Source organism: Podarcis tiliguerta (assembly GCF_965153285.1).
Source record: "Podarcis tiliguerta genome assembly, chromosome: 6".
NCBI lineage: Eukaryota > Metazoa > Chordata > Lepidosauria > Squamata > Lacertidae > Podarcis > Podarcis tiliguerta.
This window is the reverse complement of record NC_139539.1, coordinates 58,136,311-58,155,852: the sequence shown is the minus strand read 5'-3', so window position 1 is coordinate 58,155,852 and position 19,542 is coordinate 58,136,311. Positions and strand designations below refer to the sequence as shown.

General features: G+C 41.7%; 1 protein-coding gene across 1 annotated transcript in view; it reads right to left on the bottom strand.

Moving 5' to 3' along the window:
- Positions 1 to 19,542, bottom strand: part of FGGY (FGGY carbohydrate kinase domain containing) — a 152,970-nt gene that overhangs the window by 54,621 nt on the left and 78,807 nt on the right. The window contains exon 8 of the mRNA XM_083448134.1: positions 16,261 to 16,364. Coding sequence (XP_083304260.1) covers positions 16,261 to 16,364 — 104 coding nt within the window. The remainder of the gene's footprint in view (positions 1 to 16,260; positions 16,365 to 19,542) is intronic.

Here is a 19,542-nt window from a genome sequence, read left to right as displayed (position 1 = left end):
CATGTTAAACCAGCCATAGGCAAACTGAGCCCTCCAGATGTTTTGGGACTGCAGTCCCCATCATCCCTGGCCACTGGTCCTGTTAGCTAGGGATCATGGGAGCTATTGTCCCAAAACATCTGGAGGGCCAAGTTTGCCTATGCCTGTGTTAAACACTATCTACCTATGTAATTGGCTCCTCGTGGTGGCAGTTACCATGGAGCTGCATGATCAATTCCTACACAGGGAGGAAAACATGATGGCAAAACATGTGAAAAAATGCATCTGAGGAAATAAACTTAACTGGACAACTTCTGTGGCAGCAGCAAATAAATAATAAACTGGGCATGAAGTTAGAGGGGTAAAGATATTGACTCATTACTAAAGCTAGCCCAGTTTCCCCCATATTTTGTTAAAATTGGCACCAATGTCAGAAGCTGTCTTTGAAACATTGACTTTCTACTTACTTAACTTTGAAAACTGAACAGCAAGAGTTCCTGCAATTATTTCAAAAGGTAATTTCTTTCCTGAAACTGGATTTTTAAAATTATTATTAAAAAAATGAAACCCTCCTTCCAGTTATGCTTAGGGACAGTGGCTGTAAATATGAATCTAAAATGTGTTTTCTGAGCAGTTTCAGGAAGGTCTAAATATTATGTGTCCTACTCCATTATTTAACCACATTCCATAAATTATTATTGCACTGTTCCCAAAGCTACCTTGTGCCTCTGCCAGCACTCAAAGGGAAAGTCCAATTAAAAGACTAACTGGTACTTCTGGGAAACCATCAGGTTTTGAATATCTCCAGCCAGGCTTGGTATTTTAGAGGATACCCACAAGAATTTGCCAGGACAGGATATTTCCGTCTCCCTAGCTTGGCTCTAGTTACACACTTAGATGTTCATATCATCTTACAACTGAAATACCATTTGTATGCATTCCAAAAAACTATCAACAAACGTGTGGCGCAATTAAGATTTGCACATCAATACATCTTTGGGCACAGACAATGGGTGTGGACATTTTATTCTTCACTAGGGATCATTTTGTCCTTCTCCCAGAACATCTATAGGGATAAAAGGAGGTTCTGGGATCTGGCTGAGGGCCATTTGCTCTTTCCAATAAATCTCTCCAGAGTTTCAGATACACCCACTCACCCCAGATTTCCCCTTCCCACAATATGTGATCACTTTCACTGAGAATCTGCCCAGTCAGGAAAAGATAAATGCATGTCCTTAAAGAATAACTGATATTACAATATTATTTGCACAATATTTGTGGCCTATTTGCACACTTTATTCATGTTCACCGTTACCTGAGAAGGAGAATCCCAGAAAGCAGCAGAATAAAGGCTGAAATCTAGGTATTTAAATTGCTATTATTTTACAGTAAGACAAAGATGCAATTTGCTACTCAGCCTAACAAACTCAATCAGCCTTACTTCTGCCTGCTCCTGACATCTAGAGTGTACTTTGAGGGCATTTAGGGGTATTTGTAGCTTAGCAAGTTAAAATGCACATAAATATCTAAGTAGAAGTAATTCAAATTTATGTTAAATCTCTCAACCAGTAAAATTAAGACTACCAACGGTTCCAAGAGATTTGACAATCTCTAGGAAAGAGTGTATTTTGGGATGGGGGGGGCAGATAGCAAGATTCCCCTCATCCACCGCTTCAATTAAAAAACAAGGGATAAGGTCTTTAACAGGTGGTGATATGAAGTCTGAGTAATTGGCTCCTGGTTTCTTTCTTGCCACTATTTTAAACAAACATGAAAAGTGATTCAATAAATATTCAACCCCAGCCATATACCAGCTGCAGTCTGGTTGTCTATTATAAAGAGCCAATGTCTGTCTAATCTGAGGTTAACCATTTGTGCAAGTTAGGGAATTAAATAGTAAAAACGTGAAGTAGCAGCCTAGGAGTTGCTTCAATTCCACTGACAAGGAAGCATGTTAACAGGCTCAAACAGAGGACACTTTTATGAAACAGCACTGCATCATTATCTGATTATTGTGCTAGTAGGAGTGGGTCAGTAGGAACTTCTGACTCAAGAGTCAGATAATTACCATGTCTTACATGCTTTTAAGTCTTCGCCCTTGACAAGCCCACCCATATTTCACATTACATATGATCAAACTTGCAATCCCCAGTTGAGGAAGGCGGAAACTGGGGAGGGTAGAAAAGCTCAAGCTTTACCATTTCTATTTTTCTTTTCCCTTGCCCAACCCATTAATGAGTAAAGAGTTAACCTTTTACTACTATTCCACAATGCAGTGGCAGAGAAGATCTGGTGGTGGCAAGACTATGGCTAATGTCCATCTCGCAGGGACTACATTATTTCCAACAATAAGATTCTCTCCCATGCAGGACTGTATTCCCACACCACTAGCATAATCCTAGTTATCACTGGTTCACAAGAAAGAGCATGATGATTGAGAAACCCTACAGCTGGTTCCTTGCGCTGCCATTTCGTCTCTGTTGGTCAGTGGTAGAGAAACTCATAAGGTCTTAAAGCAAAACCAAGTTCTATGCTGGATCTTTCTTTATTAAAGGTAATAAGAAATGGCAACCATTGCTTCAACAAGAAAGTGTTCAAGACATTTGGCGTGGTCCACTATCTTTTATGAAGTGAAAGATTCCAGGTCAAGTGTATGTATCTACCAGTCATCTTCTGTTTGAAGATAGCTGAGAAACTCTGGGGAACTGGATTTCACCAGTAGGCCAGATCATTACCCCCAGCAGCCAAATTTGATGTTAGGAGACCCATTTTGTCACAATGACGCCAGTTTTGTCTGAACAGTTTAAAATCAAGCTCTGAGAGCAAAGGTACAACCCACAAAATCCTGGCAATCAGCTAATCACTGGCATTTACAAATCCCCTTTGGGCTGAGTCACGGCTTGATCTGCTCTGCACTTGACATAATATGACATCAGGTGCAGGCCAGGTGGGCATGACTTGGCTGAAATGGGCCAAATGGTCAAAGGTCCTCTACTGTCACCTTGGAAGAACACACACACATTAGGAATTGCTGGATCGCAGCCATTGCACTTACAGCCACAAGAACAGTACAATATTGTTTCATAATGAGTCACTCATAGGCACCCTTGGATTATCTGATCACCAATTAGCATCAACTGTTTTAGCAGGAAGATTTCTATCCGTTAAATGGAGAAAAGCATTGTTGCCGTTGAGGTTGTATGCAAACCCTTTTCAACCACTGAATTATCCCAAGGATTTCGCTCTCTTTTTGGTTCAGAGTATTTCAACTCTTATAAAAGTTCAATGCTTTCTAGCAAGATGAAGAAATGAAAAGAACTCTGTGTGGGAGGATTTAACCTCAGTCAGTACTCCCTGCAAGATTTAAACTAATATGCAAGATATGTAAACATTATAGAGCAGTCAGAAACAAATGAAATGATGAATCCAGTTTAACAGTATTCAGCTGTGATACAAGTGCCAGAAGGCAAGGTTTGTTATGAGTAAGTCATCTGGATGAGCTACAGTCCTCGGTTCAACCTCGGCGTGCCCTACTGAAAATCAGTGTCAAACTCTTGAGGATCAAAAGTACATCAGATAACTGGAACCTGCAAAACTCTAGAAAGCTAGGAAAACGTAATTCTATGTAGAAACAACTACAAAATGAAAGGATGAGTTGTCTTGTTTATTTTAGCTTTACAGAATCACAACTGTGCACATTTACAGAAGGAAGAAAGCTCGAAACTAACCTCGTATGTGGTTTTAAATGCCATCTCCTGGTGCAGACAACAAAATGAACCCGTCACCTTCCCACCAAGATAAAAGCAATGCTCTGGTTTATGGATTTTCAAAAGCAAGGAAGGAAGGCAGGAGGGAGGGAGGTTTCAACGGAGACACAGACATTTGAAAGCAGAAGCTTAAATATGTGTGTGTGTGTGTGCGTGTGTCTGTCTTGATTGGAGTCAGGGATCAGTGCCTGGGATCAATGGAAAACCATATTTTCTCCAGAAGCTTTTTGTACTGGCACCTTAAAAGCATTCTGTGGTCTCATGAACCTCTGCCCCTCCTGCACTATTTTAATCTACTTGATCCTTGCTCCCTCTTGATTTGTCTCAATCTTGGGAACATTTGGGGGAAAGTGCAGAAAATTTGTTGTTAGAGAGAGTCAAAGCCCTTTCCCTCAGTAGCATATTTGGCATGGGAGAACTCAAATGCCCCTTCCGCAGATGGCAATTGTTTGTGGTGAAAATGGTCTAATTAATAGGGAACTGAATTTAGAGAATGCCATGGATTTGTCAAAAGTGAGTTCTATATTTGCAAGTTGTTCAGTGTCCATGAATTGCCAGTAATAAAAAGTCCCAAATGTAGAGTTTTTATAACTAATCTGGTAGCTGACTTCAAGATTTCTCTGTATCTGATGAATCTGGCAATACAGCAAATGGGGTACGGTGTCCCTCTGCTCTGGCTGTGTTGGTGAAGGAAACCAAATGCACCCAGCTAAACGGCAGACAGGTGAAAGCTATTGCCAGTAGAAACCCTCAAAACAGGCTGTTTGTGGGCACAGTATTTGCTGGCAATGGGCCTGATCCAGGTCTCTTCACTACCTTGGCTGGTGAGTCAAGGAGCTGGTACAGCAATGGGCCATTTTTCCTTGCTCCCCACCTTCCATCCTGGTTTCTGCAACAGTAGAGGTATGGATGTGGCTACTGAGCCCTGACCCTGGTGGTCAGGGTTTGGATTGCCTCTAAGGCAACCTTACTAGAGAGTTCATTTTCAACCATGTATATTTATGAGAGGGACACGGGTGGCGCTGTGGGTTAAACAACAGAGCCTAGGACTTGCCGATCAGAAGGTCGGCGGTTCGAATCCCCGCAAAGGGGTGAGCTCCCGTTGCTTGGTCCCTGCTCCTGCCAACCTAGCAGTTCAAAAGCACGTCAAAGTGCAAGTAGATAAATAGGTACCGCTTCAGCGGGAAGGTAAACGGCATTTCCGTGTGCTGCTCTGGTTCACCAGAAGCGGCTTAGTCATGCTGGCCACATGACTCGGAATCTGTACGCTGGCTCCCTCGGCCAATAAAGCAAGATGAATGCCGCAACCCCAGAGTCGGTCACGACTGGACCTAATGGTCAGGGGTCCCTTTACCTTTACCTTTTTATATTTATGAGAATGCTACAATAGAATTAACTGCAAGTTAATTAATCCTTATTGAAATATATTAACTGAAATTAAATACATTTCAGTACAAATTATGTAAGCTGCATGTTTCTCAACACTACAACTGGATGTTCTTACACTCACCAATAGAGGCTCTTTTAAAGCTAACTTTGGAAGAACATATTAAGTGTAACATATTACAATTCTTTGATCCAATCCAGACATTACTGCAGTGGTGTAGGAACCACTTCATCATCTGCTTCCACAACACTCTGGCAATGTCTATTATTTGCAGAGAGAGAAAGAATACATGGACAAGGCAAGTGACATTCTTCCTCCTCCATAGTCTTGTTCCATGTAGCCTTGCTAACAGGTGATCATAGCATCCAAATGTTATTTCCCACAACAGCAACCCCAGCATCTGATGTCTGGACATCATTAGCAAATGTAGTAAAAAAAGGAGGTCAGTGTTTCCAAGCGATCAGAATTTCCAAGTGTTCTCAAGGTTCTATGGAACACAGATACAAGGATGTGTGTTTTTGGTTATTGCCATACCTTCTCAGAAACATCCAAATTGGAGCTACGCAGAATAGGTGGGGGGATTATTAAATGTGTTCATGTGTTACCAATTAGTGTTCAGTCATCTTGAAAGCACCTCTGTAGTGTTACAAAGCAATAATGGTTTCGACTGAGTGATGTGACATGGTCAAAAGACTGGTGTAAATGTGAGTGGATTCTTGGCTTCAAAGCATAATCATCTTGGAGGCTTTTTGGTTGGGACAGTGCAATGAAAATTGAGAAAGGTACACATACAGCTCTGCACCCTATTAATACTTAGATTTACTTTCCAGGTGATAGCCAAGTTCTCAAAATAGGATCAGAGTAGGAATTTATGTAAGTCTATACCGCCAGCAAATGTGGTAGATGAAAGATGTAAATTCTCTTAATTTCTCACTTCCTTAAAACTGTATGTGCTAATGAGATCCATTTTACTGTCTCTAATTACTATAAACCCAAAGAGGTACTACGTATGCATGTCTTTGCATTTCTGGGTCTATAGAACAGATAATTGTTACTGACAAATTAGTTGTGCAAAACTATTCCAGACTCTCATGGTTTTGTTTCAGCCATCAGCAACAAAATGTTAGCAGTCCAGATTAAGACATTGTTGGTCCTCCAAATTTATCCATCCTATTAAATGGTTCCATCTTATTGATTGTTATCTACTTTAATTTCTTTTTATGCTTTGAACATTTGTACTAAATGAAGTTTCTAAGAAACTTTCAAATCTTAACTTAAATTGAGTTTTTAAAGGATTTAAAACTCAACTTTAATCTGTATGTGGGCAGGCATTTACCAAGTGCAAGATTATATTTAAAAAGATTTTCAGCTCTTCATGTTTCATATTTTATAGGACAAATATAATATGAAATCTCTAGGTCTTGTGATTTTTTTTTAAAGTTTAGTACTTCCTAATTGAGACTAAGATTTTTTTGCCCTGCACTTTAGAGTGCACATTTCTTCGCTGTTGTTGTTCTTTAAAATCATTTCATTTCATGAAATTGTCTGAGTACAAAATAACCTTCACCCCTCTACTATTTACTGTGCCACCTGCCATGAAATGGAAGCAGAGTGCTTTGATAAATGGACGCAAAGGTTGTCTGGGTACACTTCCACAGGCAGTGTTGTCTTGTGCACTGAAATGCCTTTTTGTACCCTTCTAAAGTAATATACCACTTACAGCAGACACTGCTGCACATACTAGAAACCCTATACAGAGCAGCAACCCTATATGCCTATTAGTAGGATTTTCAGATGTCTGTTATATTAAGGTACCTTTAAAAAAACAACAACACACACTCCTATTTTCAGGACCGAACAGCACTAAATACCCTGATGATGATGATTACTTTCAAATACCCCACTTCCAAACCAACTTCATAAAGCAGAAGGTACAGCTTCAATGCCCAAATTATCTCCTGCATTTTTCATCTAGATATCCACTCTTGGGTATATTACTTCATTCAGATTCATTCACTTCATTAGATGCAATCCAGATTTACAAACACTCCAATTATTATTCCACAATTTCCACAACTGAAAATACAAACTTGGCCTGCTGCTAAAAGATCAAACTTCAAAACATCCAATTTGGGAAAACAAATAAGATATTATCAATTACTTTATCTTTGCTTCCAAATTGCAAAGCACGAGGATCTTAACTGATTCTAAATATTTGATAAAGTTTGCCTATTCAAAATCTATAAAAATCCTCAGTATAATTTTATGATTATTCTATAAACATTTAATGTTTATAATGTCTAGTAGTATGTGTGTGGGGTTTATTTTTTTAAAAAAGATTCAGATTACAGTGAAAATACTGCATGTACATATCATAAGCATATGCATATTTACAACGACAATTTATACTGGCTAAAGAAGAAAAAGGCTAACTCTTTGCAATAAATGGCAAAGACAAGTAAATCGATCGATACATAACCTAAATACCTTAAATCAGGATACATTGAGATAAGCCATCGGTTTGCTATTTAATGTGTAATAAAAGCTTAGTTAGCGCATGCAATTCTTGGAATGTGGACTGCTGTCACCTGATGGAAGACTCGACCATCACATGACAAAGCAATCATTACTGGGAAAACATGGCAAAGTAAATTGACTGAAGTGATAGTGTAGTTCTATGGATCCACAGTACATGCAGTTCTTCAACTTACTCTAGTCCCTATTGGGAAAACCCTGCCTCCTATAGCAAACTCAGCTGGTGACGGCCAACAGGACCAAATGCTATGCTCAAAGGGAAAAGTATAGTTTGTAGCACTAAAAAAAAAAACCATGAAAAACTATATCAGGGGAACCCTCCTCCTCAAAAAACAGGCTAATGAGGACTGAACCTGTTTAGTGGCCATGGGAGTGACAGGTGAAAAAAAGGCACCTGAGGAGGGGTAGCAGTGGACGAGAAGAAAGTTCTGCTTAGAGGGAGCTGCTGGCTAGAACCCAGAACTGCACACTTTTTAGGAAGGAGATAAACAGCAACATATTGTTTTTGTTTCGGTTGTGACCAACTGAAGGTGGTACAAGGCCACACCAGCAGCCGATAAGCCTGAATGCCCCTCAGACAAGAACATTTTGTGCCCTGTACTCATTCTAACACCTGGCAGATTGGCAGGGGGTTTCTATGCAGGATTTCTATACTTGGGCAGAAACAGAATCATGCTAGAGCAACTCAGCCCCACAGGCTCTGGTGTGACAGCCATGGCAAGTCGGGCTAAGCAAACAGCAACAGTGTGCTGGATGCCAAGATGGGAAGCACTGGTTTGAACCAAGTCTCAGGGAGTAGGTGAATAGTGAGTGAAGGACCTCCGTTATTTTCTGTCTTTGTAGACAATTACCTGGGAGCAAACTGCAATTCAAAGCACAACACACACACACACACACACACACAGAGAGAGAGAGAGAGAGAGAGAGAGAGAGAAGAAATAAGGCATTAACAATGCATTTTGCTCACTCAAATAGGTCCCACTCTGGCAAAAAGGTTTGTCTCTAGGTTTTGTACTTAGAGCTGCAAAATTAATCTCATGTTCTGTGACCATAAAAAGACGTAAATTTACAAATAGCAAGAACTTTGACAGTGAGAGCTGTTTGACAGTGGAACAGTCTCCCTCGGAAGGTTGTGGACTCTCCTTCCTTGTAGGTTTTTAGGCAGAAGTTGGATGGCCATCTGTCATGGATGCTTTAACTGTGATTTCTGTGTTGCAGGGGGTTGGACTAGATGACCCTTGGGTGCCTTCCAACGCTAAGATTCTATGATTCTATTATTCCATTCTAATTTTGTTCAGAAAGTGGAGATAATATGCGTGCAGGCAGATACCTTTTAAGAAGCTATACCTGCACTGTACATTTAAAGCAGTTACCACACCACTTTGAGAACTCCCACAAAGAATCCTGGCAACTGTTGTTTGTTAAAAGTGCTTAGAGTTGTTAAGAGACCCCAATTTCCCCACAGAACTACAATTCTCAGAGTGGTTTAACAACCAGTCTCTCTTCCTGGGGATCTCTGAGAATTTTAGTCCTGTGAGGGCAAAAGACATATCCTAGCCAGTGGCGGGGGAAGGGGATGTGGGTCACCCCAAGTGTCATCACTGAGGGGGGGGGGTAACAAAATGACAAAAAAGTAAGTTGTTTTTTTTAAAATTAAGCTCACGAAACTTTCTAGTTCTATCCACAAAGGTTACAAAACACGGCTGGCACTGGGCACCACATCGCAGGGGCCTACAGCATGCCCAAGCCACACGTCTCTCCTGGGAGTGACGTGGTGGCTTGGGCGCCTGTATGCGCACACTGTCTAAAATGGCAGCGTTGGACTTGCATCTGCCCACCACCTCTCCCTCAGCCGCCCTACAGCTGAGGGGGAGGTGGCGGAGAGGCTCCATGCAGCGCACCCCACTGCTGGCTGCAGGACACGCGCACCACACCCAGCACCCAAGCAGCTACCTATGCTGCTGATCCTAACTACACTCAGCACCTTTTAAAAACTGCAGTTCCCAGGTTTCTTTAGTGAAGCCATGACCACAAATTATCCAGTTAAGTTTCCAGTATTTGGGGACAACGCAAGGATCAGTACACGCAGAGTCTAATGGATGAGCCTCACCCAGGGAAAATATTAGTTGCTAGAAACTGCTGGAGAGTGCTCTTGTGCTCAGGCCATGTTTGTGGGATCCCCCACAGGCAGCTGGCTGTCAGAATGGGATACTGAACTAGATGGGTCATTGGTCTCACCCAGAAGGCTCTTCTCATAACTGTTTAAAGTGGCATGATGTTGCTTTAAATGTATGGTGCAAATGTGCCTGAAATTTATAGTTTCTTAAGGGAAAATGTAGGAAGTTTCAGAAGCCAGGAAATGGATAGACCATTTGAATCAGTTTAAATGTAGGTTGTAAAATTGGTGAATTAAAGTGCCTGAAAAATGAGGTCAGTTCAATATTTGATCCACAACTCATGGCTTATCTTTCCTCTCTCATGCTAGTAGGTTCCAATGGAGTTCTTTCCAGATTTCAGTTTAATGTGATTTCAGTGTTCTCTCTGTCAATTACACTGCATAACTGGCTATGAAACTCTCCTAAGCCAATGGAGTTGCTGTGGTCCTCAACAGTCTGAAGTATTTGTAAAACCTTACTAGCAAACCCAGACCAATTTATATCTCATGTACTTTTCCATGATTACGGGGCCAGTTGTCCTGTGGTACTTCATCTTCCACTTTCTTTCTTTCTTTCTTTCTTTCTTTCCTTCTTTCTTTTTACCGAGACTGCAAATCTCCAGCTGCCATCACCAGAGCTATTGCCACATCTGCAGCCTGGGCACTCACTGTGGCAAAAGGTGCGGGGGGGGGGGAAGGTTAGTAGTTCTGTTAAGGGACTGGCTTTGTGCCAAATTGTTCACAAATTCTGCTGATCTTGAGGACTGCTTATATGTTTCTCCATGTGGGCAAGAAAGTGCTGAAATGACAGAATGGTTGTATTTGCTTCTATGGGCACAAAGAAGTACCAGACAGTTCTTATTCTGCAAGACAGAATTCTGCCACCTTTTATCTGGCACCAAAGGCACACGTATTCCTACAGGGTGACTAAGAAAATGTAACAGTTTAAAGCAGTTCTACAGGTGTCTTTGTGTGAGAAGGTGGAATTGCTGTCCAAACAGCTACACTATGTATATTTAATTGTTAGCTATTCAAGATTTCTCCCCAACACCTTTAGTAGGAGAGAGGCTGTGTCCTTGGAAAAATATCCATGTGCTTTAATTTCTACCGGGACCAGACCTACCATAGGACAATGAATGACAACTTTTAGATTATATGTTTTATTTTTTCATTCCCAAGCAGATATGCCCAGGAGATTTTCCACTTGGTCAGCCTTGGGCACTATGCATGTTTACTTATGAGGGATCTGATGTTCCGCTTCAGGCAGTATAATGTCTTGGGCTAACCCTGCGCAGTTCCGCTATTATGCCCCTGTAGAACTGCATTTCTCTGCAATCACAGAGAGATTCATGCCCATCATATCAGTTAAATTAAATAACTAGGCTGCAGTCTGACTTTTAAAAGGCTACCTTTGAAAATGCATTCTGCCACTTGTGAACCAAAAAGCAGGGAGATAGAAGATGGTGTGGCTGAAGAGTTTTACATTCCCATTGTTCCTCTGAAGTCCTTTCAGGGTGTCTTGTTTGCAGTAGTTTTGCTTTTGTTTTCATTTGCCTGCAACACCCCTCTCCCCACCCCTCTCTACTGATCTGGAGGAGGACAAATTGCTGCCTTTGCAAACTGCTGGGCTGCAGCCAGCTGGCAGAGAGATCCATTGCCCTGGGCATTCGGCTCCATCCCCTTGGAGACAGCACGTTTCAACTCCCTAACTCAAGCAGAGTGGAAGGGCCAGCGGTGCCTGAAGAATACAAGGTGAAAATCCAGAAAGCAGCTTTTGGATGTTCTCCCTGAAAGCACTTTGCCAAGTGCCGCTACATAAAACACAAAACGCAATGTAGCACACGAGCCCAATAGCGTGGTGTGCTGTGTTTTGCCTCTGTGCAGACATTTACCGGCACGGCAAAGGACTCCTTTGCAATAAACATTCAAGGAGTCTGATGCTTTAACTATGTGGCATGTTCTGCTCTCGAATCTCAGCCAACATATACTGAAACCACTTGCTGGTCTGGCTCCCACTGAGATTACAGAGATCAGCCTGTAGGAACACTTTGAGCCAGCGTGCCTCTGCGGTCTCCACCCCAGGATGTTCTGCAAAGGACACGTACTGTGCAAGCTCTCAGGCTGGAAACGTGCTCCAGACTCTATTTGTGTAAACAAAGCTGGCAGCTTGGGTGGATATTGTGGAGCAAGAACAGCGCTGTTTTATATACGCTAGTTGCTAAGAGGAGCAGATGAACCAATTCAGAGTAAGCACATTTTGCCTGAAGTTGCTCTTTAAGCCAACAAAGAAACAAAAACAGGCAAAGAACATGCCTTTGAACTCAACTGAGAACCTTTTACAATATTTATAGCATACAGATTCACCCAAGCAATCCCTTAATGCTTGTATCCTGTTGATCTTAAAAGGACCATTAGAAAACCCAGGAAAGATAGAATCGCACAACAGATAAATTTAACTGCAGCAGGTTATTCGGGCCAATTGTCAACAACTCCAAAGTGAAAACGCAGATCGATGGCAGAAGCTGGGCGTGGTGCATGCAAAAATTGCATGATCTAATCATTGCCCATTTCAGCTTGTTAAAGTGTGCAGATCTTAAAAACACACATGGGGGGGGGGGACATGACGGGGGGTTAAAAGATAAAGATACGGAACTTGGGAGAAGGAGAAAGCTGTTTGCAAAAATTGTTGGAAGAATAAACTGAGAACACCATAGAATCAAGCGTGCTTGGAGAAGGGCTGGATACAAACAAGAGAAGAAAATATTTAAAATAGTATTGTAACAGTAGGAATGCTGTGTCACAGTGGATTCCCATGCTGATTACGTCTGCTCATGTCCTCCTTCCAACTGTCAACTGTTAAAACTCCTACTGCCACCACCCCAGTTGCCATTTCGTACTCTAAGTGATCTCCTCCACATTCCCAACAGAAGAGCCTAATGGTTCATTACAGGTTGACTTCTATACCACTCAAAATACCAGAGGCATGACCAATAAAAGTATTTCCTTTAATTTCTTAGACTTTTTTTAAAAAAAGCAGGGGATTTAATGGGGCATCTTTCATAATTTTACAAGCCCATACTGAAGGCCTACTCATCTGATTCATGGCACGTTGAGCCACTCATTGCAACCCCTCCTCTTCCAAAACCCTCTCTCCCGCCCCCACTCCCCCAGAAAATAAAGTAACCCAGCAAATTATTTTGAGTGCTTTGTTGTTAAGATCCTTTGAAAGAAACCCACTACTCGACCATTGCACTTTCACCCTGCTTTATGTTCGCTGAATTTCTCCTGACAGTTGACTTTTTAGTTTGCCAGAACCACAACAAAGGAAAGCCTTGAGTTTCCATACAGGCCATTCCTCCCTCCCCTTGGTCTCTCTGTTTCGCTCTCTACTCTGATCATCTCACAAAGATATTATTGTTGCTGGCTCGCTGGGGCTCAGTGCACCTGAAGCAGATCAAAGGCACTTTTTTATGCCAGCCTGACCACACAGGTCTCTCTCCCACTGCATTAAATTAAACCTGATGATTCATCTCTATTGCCCTTGGGGTCCCTTGGTACAAAGAGAAGGAGAAATATATATATATATGGAGAGAGAGATTTCTAACAAAAACATAGAGGATAATAAACTTAGATTTTATGGCTCTAATTAAAAAAAGGTACAGTTAATTTCAACCAACTGCAGCTGCAAATACATATCATTAAAAAGGCACACACAACTGCCCTATGTCGTCGGCGCAGTATATAAACAGGTACAGATAAAAGACTGCTTCAACCAAAGAGTTTTCATATACTCATTCCACAGCAGCTTTGGATTTGTTAGTTGTTCACTGATGGGAAATCATATTGCCTTTGACAATGCAATATGGTGAAAAGACGTGCGGGGGGGGGGGGAATAGTAGTTTTGGTATTTTGAAACTGAAACAGATTTCGCAGCGCATTCCTATGTTTGCTTTCTTGCACGTACGCTCAGAGGGCTTACAGCTAACTAACTCTGCATAGGACTGTAGCATCAGTTATCTATTGATAGAGAACACCAACTTTTAAGTGGGATTCTAACATTAGCACAATTTACATTATCACTATTATTTGTCCCAAATGTGCCACTTTGGCCTTGATCATACTGCCCTGTTACTGAGTCCCGCTGCACAAACAAACGAGGCATTTTATAGGGTGTACCAAGTACCTCACTTATTTTGTAATCCTCACAACAAACTTGTAACCCTTATCATAGATGGGAGAGAGAGCTGAAAGGGGCATAAGGCCAGGGGCATAAGGGCACAAGACAGGGGTCAGCAAACTTTTTCAGCAGGGGGGATGATCCACTGTCCTTTAGGCTGGGGGGGGGGCTGGACTATTTTTTTTTTTAAAAAATGAACAAATTCCTATGCCCCACAAATAACCCAGAGATGCATTTTTAATAAAAGGACACATTCTACTCATGCTGATTCCTGGACTGTCCACGGGCCGGATTTAGAAGGATCCGGCCCCCGGGCCTTAAGTTTGCCTACCCATGCACAAGACTCTCCTTTCTGCCGCATCTCTTATCCGTTTTGAAAAATTGGAGGATTGGTTGATGCCTTTTCCTCCCCATTTCTGTCAACCTGATCTGCATTTGTAGCCAGTCAGGGCATTACAACATGAATTACAAATAGGTGGCCATCAGAGGTATACCTATGGTCCCTTGTGCCCTTGGCAAGGAGCAGTATCGGTGCCGCCCCTCCAGGGAGGAGGGGCAAAACACTTTACCACAATACCCACATTAGAAATTACTATATTTTACACGACCCAAGTACATGAAGTATCTGGAGTGAGGGCCAGGTGAGGAGGAAGGGCGGAAAAAATGCACACCTTTTTTGCCAGAGGAACGGGAAGCTTCTCGATCTTGCTGTGACAGCGGAGGCACTTTGCCACACACATATACGTTATACCCTCCAGAAGTCTACCTTCAGACCGCCTTGCCATTTCTCATGAACAGATAACTGGAGACAAATTTCTAGGGGTGGGTTTTTCAGGGTCGTCCCCCCCAGGCCTGTGTCCCTGGTGGGGGCGGGAAGCAGTTTTGCCAACTCCTGGATATGCTTCTTGTGACAGTTCTCCCTCAGAGACAATTCTCTGGGATCTGGTAATCAGAAACTTTACTGCTTTAGTCAACCATCCCCTGGTCCTTGAAAATTCTATCAGCTGTATTAGCTCCTGCTATCCCTTCCTGGGATCTGTCCATGTAATTTTCATCCTGCCTGTCTCTCCATTCTGCTGCCAGTCTGCTTCTACATTCTATTGGCTACCCCTGCCTGGGCTTGGGATCTGCCAGCAGGAACCAAGGAACCCTGGAACTTCTTCAGACAGAGCACAGATAAACTATGGAATTAGACTATTAGGCATAGTAATGGCAGCCAACTTGGATGGCTTTATAAGGGGACTGGAAACAAGCGTGGAGAGTAACGAATATTAACATGATGGCTCCAGTGTCGGAGGAAGTATACCAGCTGCGTGAAGTGTCATCCTGAATCTATACTTTACTTCCTTTGCCTCTAACACCACAGTTTATAATTTCCCGCCCCTAAATTCATATGTTTGTTTGTGTGTGTCTGTATAAACACAAACACACACAAATCCAAAAATGTGTACACTGTCATTTGTGAATAACGCACGTATTATTTATTTTGCTGCATATAATTTAGTGAAATCCTATCTAATGATTCAGTCTACGTTTAAGCAAGTTAACAAGTTTTAAATGAAACAAAAATGACTGAATAAGATCACTGGATAAGACAGACAAGAAAACAGAATGCTTTCAGGAATGTGTGTGTGTATATATATATATATAGATAGATAGATAGATAGATATAGATATATATATAGATATGCATGCCTGAAGAGAGAGAAAGAGAGACAGTAAACTTTAATTGCAATCCCAGGAAAAAGCTTTTCCACTAATTCAGTGAGAAAAAATATTGAAGCAAAAATTGCTTATCTGGGCTCTTTTGGAGCCGCAATGCAACTCATAATTCTATAGATCATTAGAGTGCTCAGCACAAGATGGATTTATATTGATTGAGAGAGGAGGTGAGAGAGATGAAGGCTAAAGGGGATTTTCTAAAGACACTGAGTACTCAGTTATACATTAGTGACATGCTCATCATGGGTTACTCTAAGCAAGAGTCTCCGGCTCCAATTTCACACTGTCCAGTTGAAATCGCAGTAGAATAATTTCTGACTTTGCTTTTACATTTTGTGCCTTTCCCTTAGTATTGATTTCTACTACTATTAAAGATGTTTCTCAGTAGCAGATGTATGGTGATCTATAAGAAGTCTCTCAAAGTACTTCATAATATACAGGATACACAAGGGCAAATAAATTAAAAGAGGTGTTTAAAGGGCAGCTTCTCATCAGCTGGATTTATGTGACGGGCATAATGATTCTGCTCCCAACTTACCGCCATGTGGCATGAAGACGTTCCACATATCACAACGGCTCGGGATGTAATTGGCTGGTTTTCACAGGGCAAGTTATGTCTTTGCACTCTGGCTCCGATCATGCCTGGTACGGAGAGACAAAAAATATATAAGAAACCCCATTTTAAAAGACATAACTCTGAGAAGGCTGTCAAACAGTGTTATCAGAGAAGCCGATTTCTCTACTTCTACTTGGCTAATACATCGCCGCCACCCCCCCCCATAAAAGTATTGATCAATCTAATGGAAGAGAGAACAATCATCATCAATCAGGATTCACAGCTGGAGTGACAGCCACAGATCCACGACTTCAGATGCAGCTACAGAGGGTGTTTGGGCACCCACATGGGTCCCCTGAGTTTTAAACAGAAAATGGCTGGGGGCAAAATGGGGGTGCTAAACACTTTGTTTGCCTGCAGTCTTCATCCTTCCAATTCTTACTCCCCCACACGGTCCATTTTTATACTAGCTATGCTTATTTATGGTCTTACATCCCACCTAAAAAAGAAAGTAGATGTAGGGAATGACACCAGGTTGGGAGCAATCGCCAAGGACAGAGGAAGAGACCGGCACTTTTCTCCTGCCTGCTGATTTCTGCTCAAAATTGCCCCCCCCACCTCCATTTCACAGCCATTCAATACAATTTGAAGGAACAGAGCTATTGTCACTCTGCATTCTGCCCATACCCATTGGCTTTTCTGCAGGTGAATTGGCCAAAGCCGCACAAGGAGCTAACAATCCAGTTCATTTTCCTTGCTTTGCATTCTTCCCCTTATTACAGACAACACCAAAAACTATATCTGTCACAATTAAATTCAGTCTCTGAAATATGGTGAATGTTGATGAATGAATGATTGACAGTAACTGAAATGAGGCTTTCAGCATTCACCAGCGTTTGTCTCACAAACAGAGACATACTGTAGTGAGCACTGACATTCAAAAGGTTCATCTGGGATTTCCAACATTCATGTGAATGCCAACATTCATTGTCTCCCCCCGCCCCACTAAATTGGATATATAATTCATATATATATAGATTCCATCTGACAATGCAATACTATAGCTGTTAAGAAAATAATAATAATAATAATAATAATAATAATAATAATAATAATGCAACTCTGGTATCCCTTATTATATCCCTTCCTTAAACAATGAATTTCTATAGTGGAATCTGTCATTAAAGAAGAACAAATCTGCATATTATCCTCCCATATGCAACATTATGGAGAATAGTCTTCCCTATGCGGGTGGTGCATGGGAAGCGGGTGGCGCTGTGGGTTAAACCACAGAGCCTAGGACTTGCTGATCAGAAGGTTGGCGGTTCGAATCCCCACAACGGGGTGAGCTCCCGTTGCTCTCTCCCTGCTCCTGCCAACCTAGCTGCTCGAAAGCACGTCAAAGTGCAAGTAGATAAATAGGTACCGCTCCGGCGAGAAGGTAAAACGGCGTTTCCGTGCGCTGCTCTGGTTCGCCAGAAGCAGCTTAGTCATGCTGGCCACATGACCCGGAAGCTCCCTCGGCCAATAAAGCAAGATGAGCGCTGCAACCCCAGAGTCGGTCACGACTGGACCTAATGGTCAGGGGTCCCTTTACCTTTACCTTATGTCTGTTATCATGGACTGCAATAGCCAGACTGTTTTTAGTCATGTAAATGTTCTTAACAAAATCAGAAATTATGCCAGGCCATGTTTGATAAAGGTGGCAGAACACAATGGTCTGTTGTGATATGTGGATATATAACCTCAAACTGAAAGTTCTCTCTTTGATTAAGTGCCCGCTTGCACTCTGTACAACAGCTCTTCTTGTTATCTGATTTTACAGATAAAATTGTAGGCATGGGGAGTAAATGGGGCATATCAAAACATAATGCCTAGAGAAGAGCTTTCCAAACTGTGTGTCACGACACGTTAGTGTGTCGGCCGCAGTGTGTAGGTGTGTCGCATGAATGTTCCACATGCTCCTTCCAGGGCTGGAAAAGGGTTAGTTTACCCTCTGGTTTGCTAGTAAAACTGAATTACTGTGTTGCAAAATGATTTAAGTATAAAAAGTGTGCCATCAACATGAAAAATTTTGAAAGCTCTGGCCTAGAACAAAAGTGGCAACATAATCCAAAATTTGAATTATCCTTTATAACATCGTATTTTACAAGGCAATCTCTCTTAAGAAATTAAACAAATTATTTATCGTGAGTACAGGGGCCTCTAAAATATTTTGATCACTACTACTGTCTCGTTGATGTCTGTGCATCAACGTGAATCACTCCCAGTAGGTATGGTGAAAGATACCCTCTTCATAACTGGAGGGTCATGCAAGGGATGTATCATATGCATGTGAGATTTATTCCTTTGTGAAGAACAGAAACAATTAGAACTTCCTGCTAATGGTTCAGCTTTCTTTATTTTACTGTGAGCCCAAGCAAATATTCCACGTTGTGTTAAGGGTATTGCATAGAGAATATCTACAAGGAATTTCCTGTACAAATATGTGCTATATTTAGAAGTGTACAAGGATGTTTAAAACCCTTTATGTATTTCAAAATACGTATGTCAAGTTAAGCAAGGTTAATCTCAACTTGAAGAAATGGGTATTCATCACATTGTTATTAATGAGTCACATGGCAAAATATATATTAACCGCACAGAAAATGTGCATTGAGTAGAATGTATGCTGCCTTCATAGTCCTTGAACTTTAGTCAAGAAGTCTTCATAAGTTTGTAGCAGCATTTGTACACTCTGGTGTTTGCCACAGAACTGAAATCCTGAGAAAACCCACCTCTTTCGCCTGACCTTTGACACCTGAGATAGATGTTTTTAGGGCCCACCTTATTCCTGTGATTGTAATTTGTTTAAACTGTTTTTAACTACCAAATCCCGCATACCTGGCTCATCACAAATCCACACGCGTTGAGAAGTGAATGAAAACCTAACATTTATGAGGGCAAACAGAATTTTCACAGATTCCAGATGCAAGTTCCTCAGTCCTCCACATGCTGCACCAGACTGGGCTGGTAGAATGCCTTCTTACTCAGTTTTGGTTTCCTTTCGAAAGAAATTGTGGGATGGATTGTCCAAAGGCAAAACAACAGCAAGGAAAATTCAACTCGTTTTCCAGGTGGGATTTACCCACAACTAAGCATGTACAGAATTCAGCTCAAGACTGCCTTACACCTGGGCTTGTGAGAAGCATGCCAACAAGACCCAGCTGCATCCTGTCTCATTTGGTTCCAACTTCCCAGCCGTTCTAAAAATGGAAGAAGCTG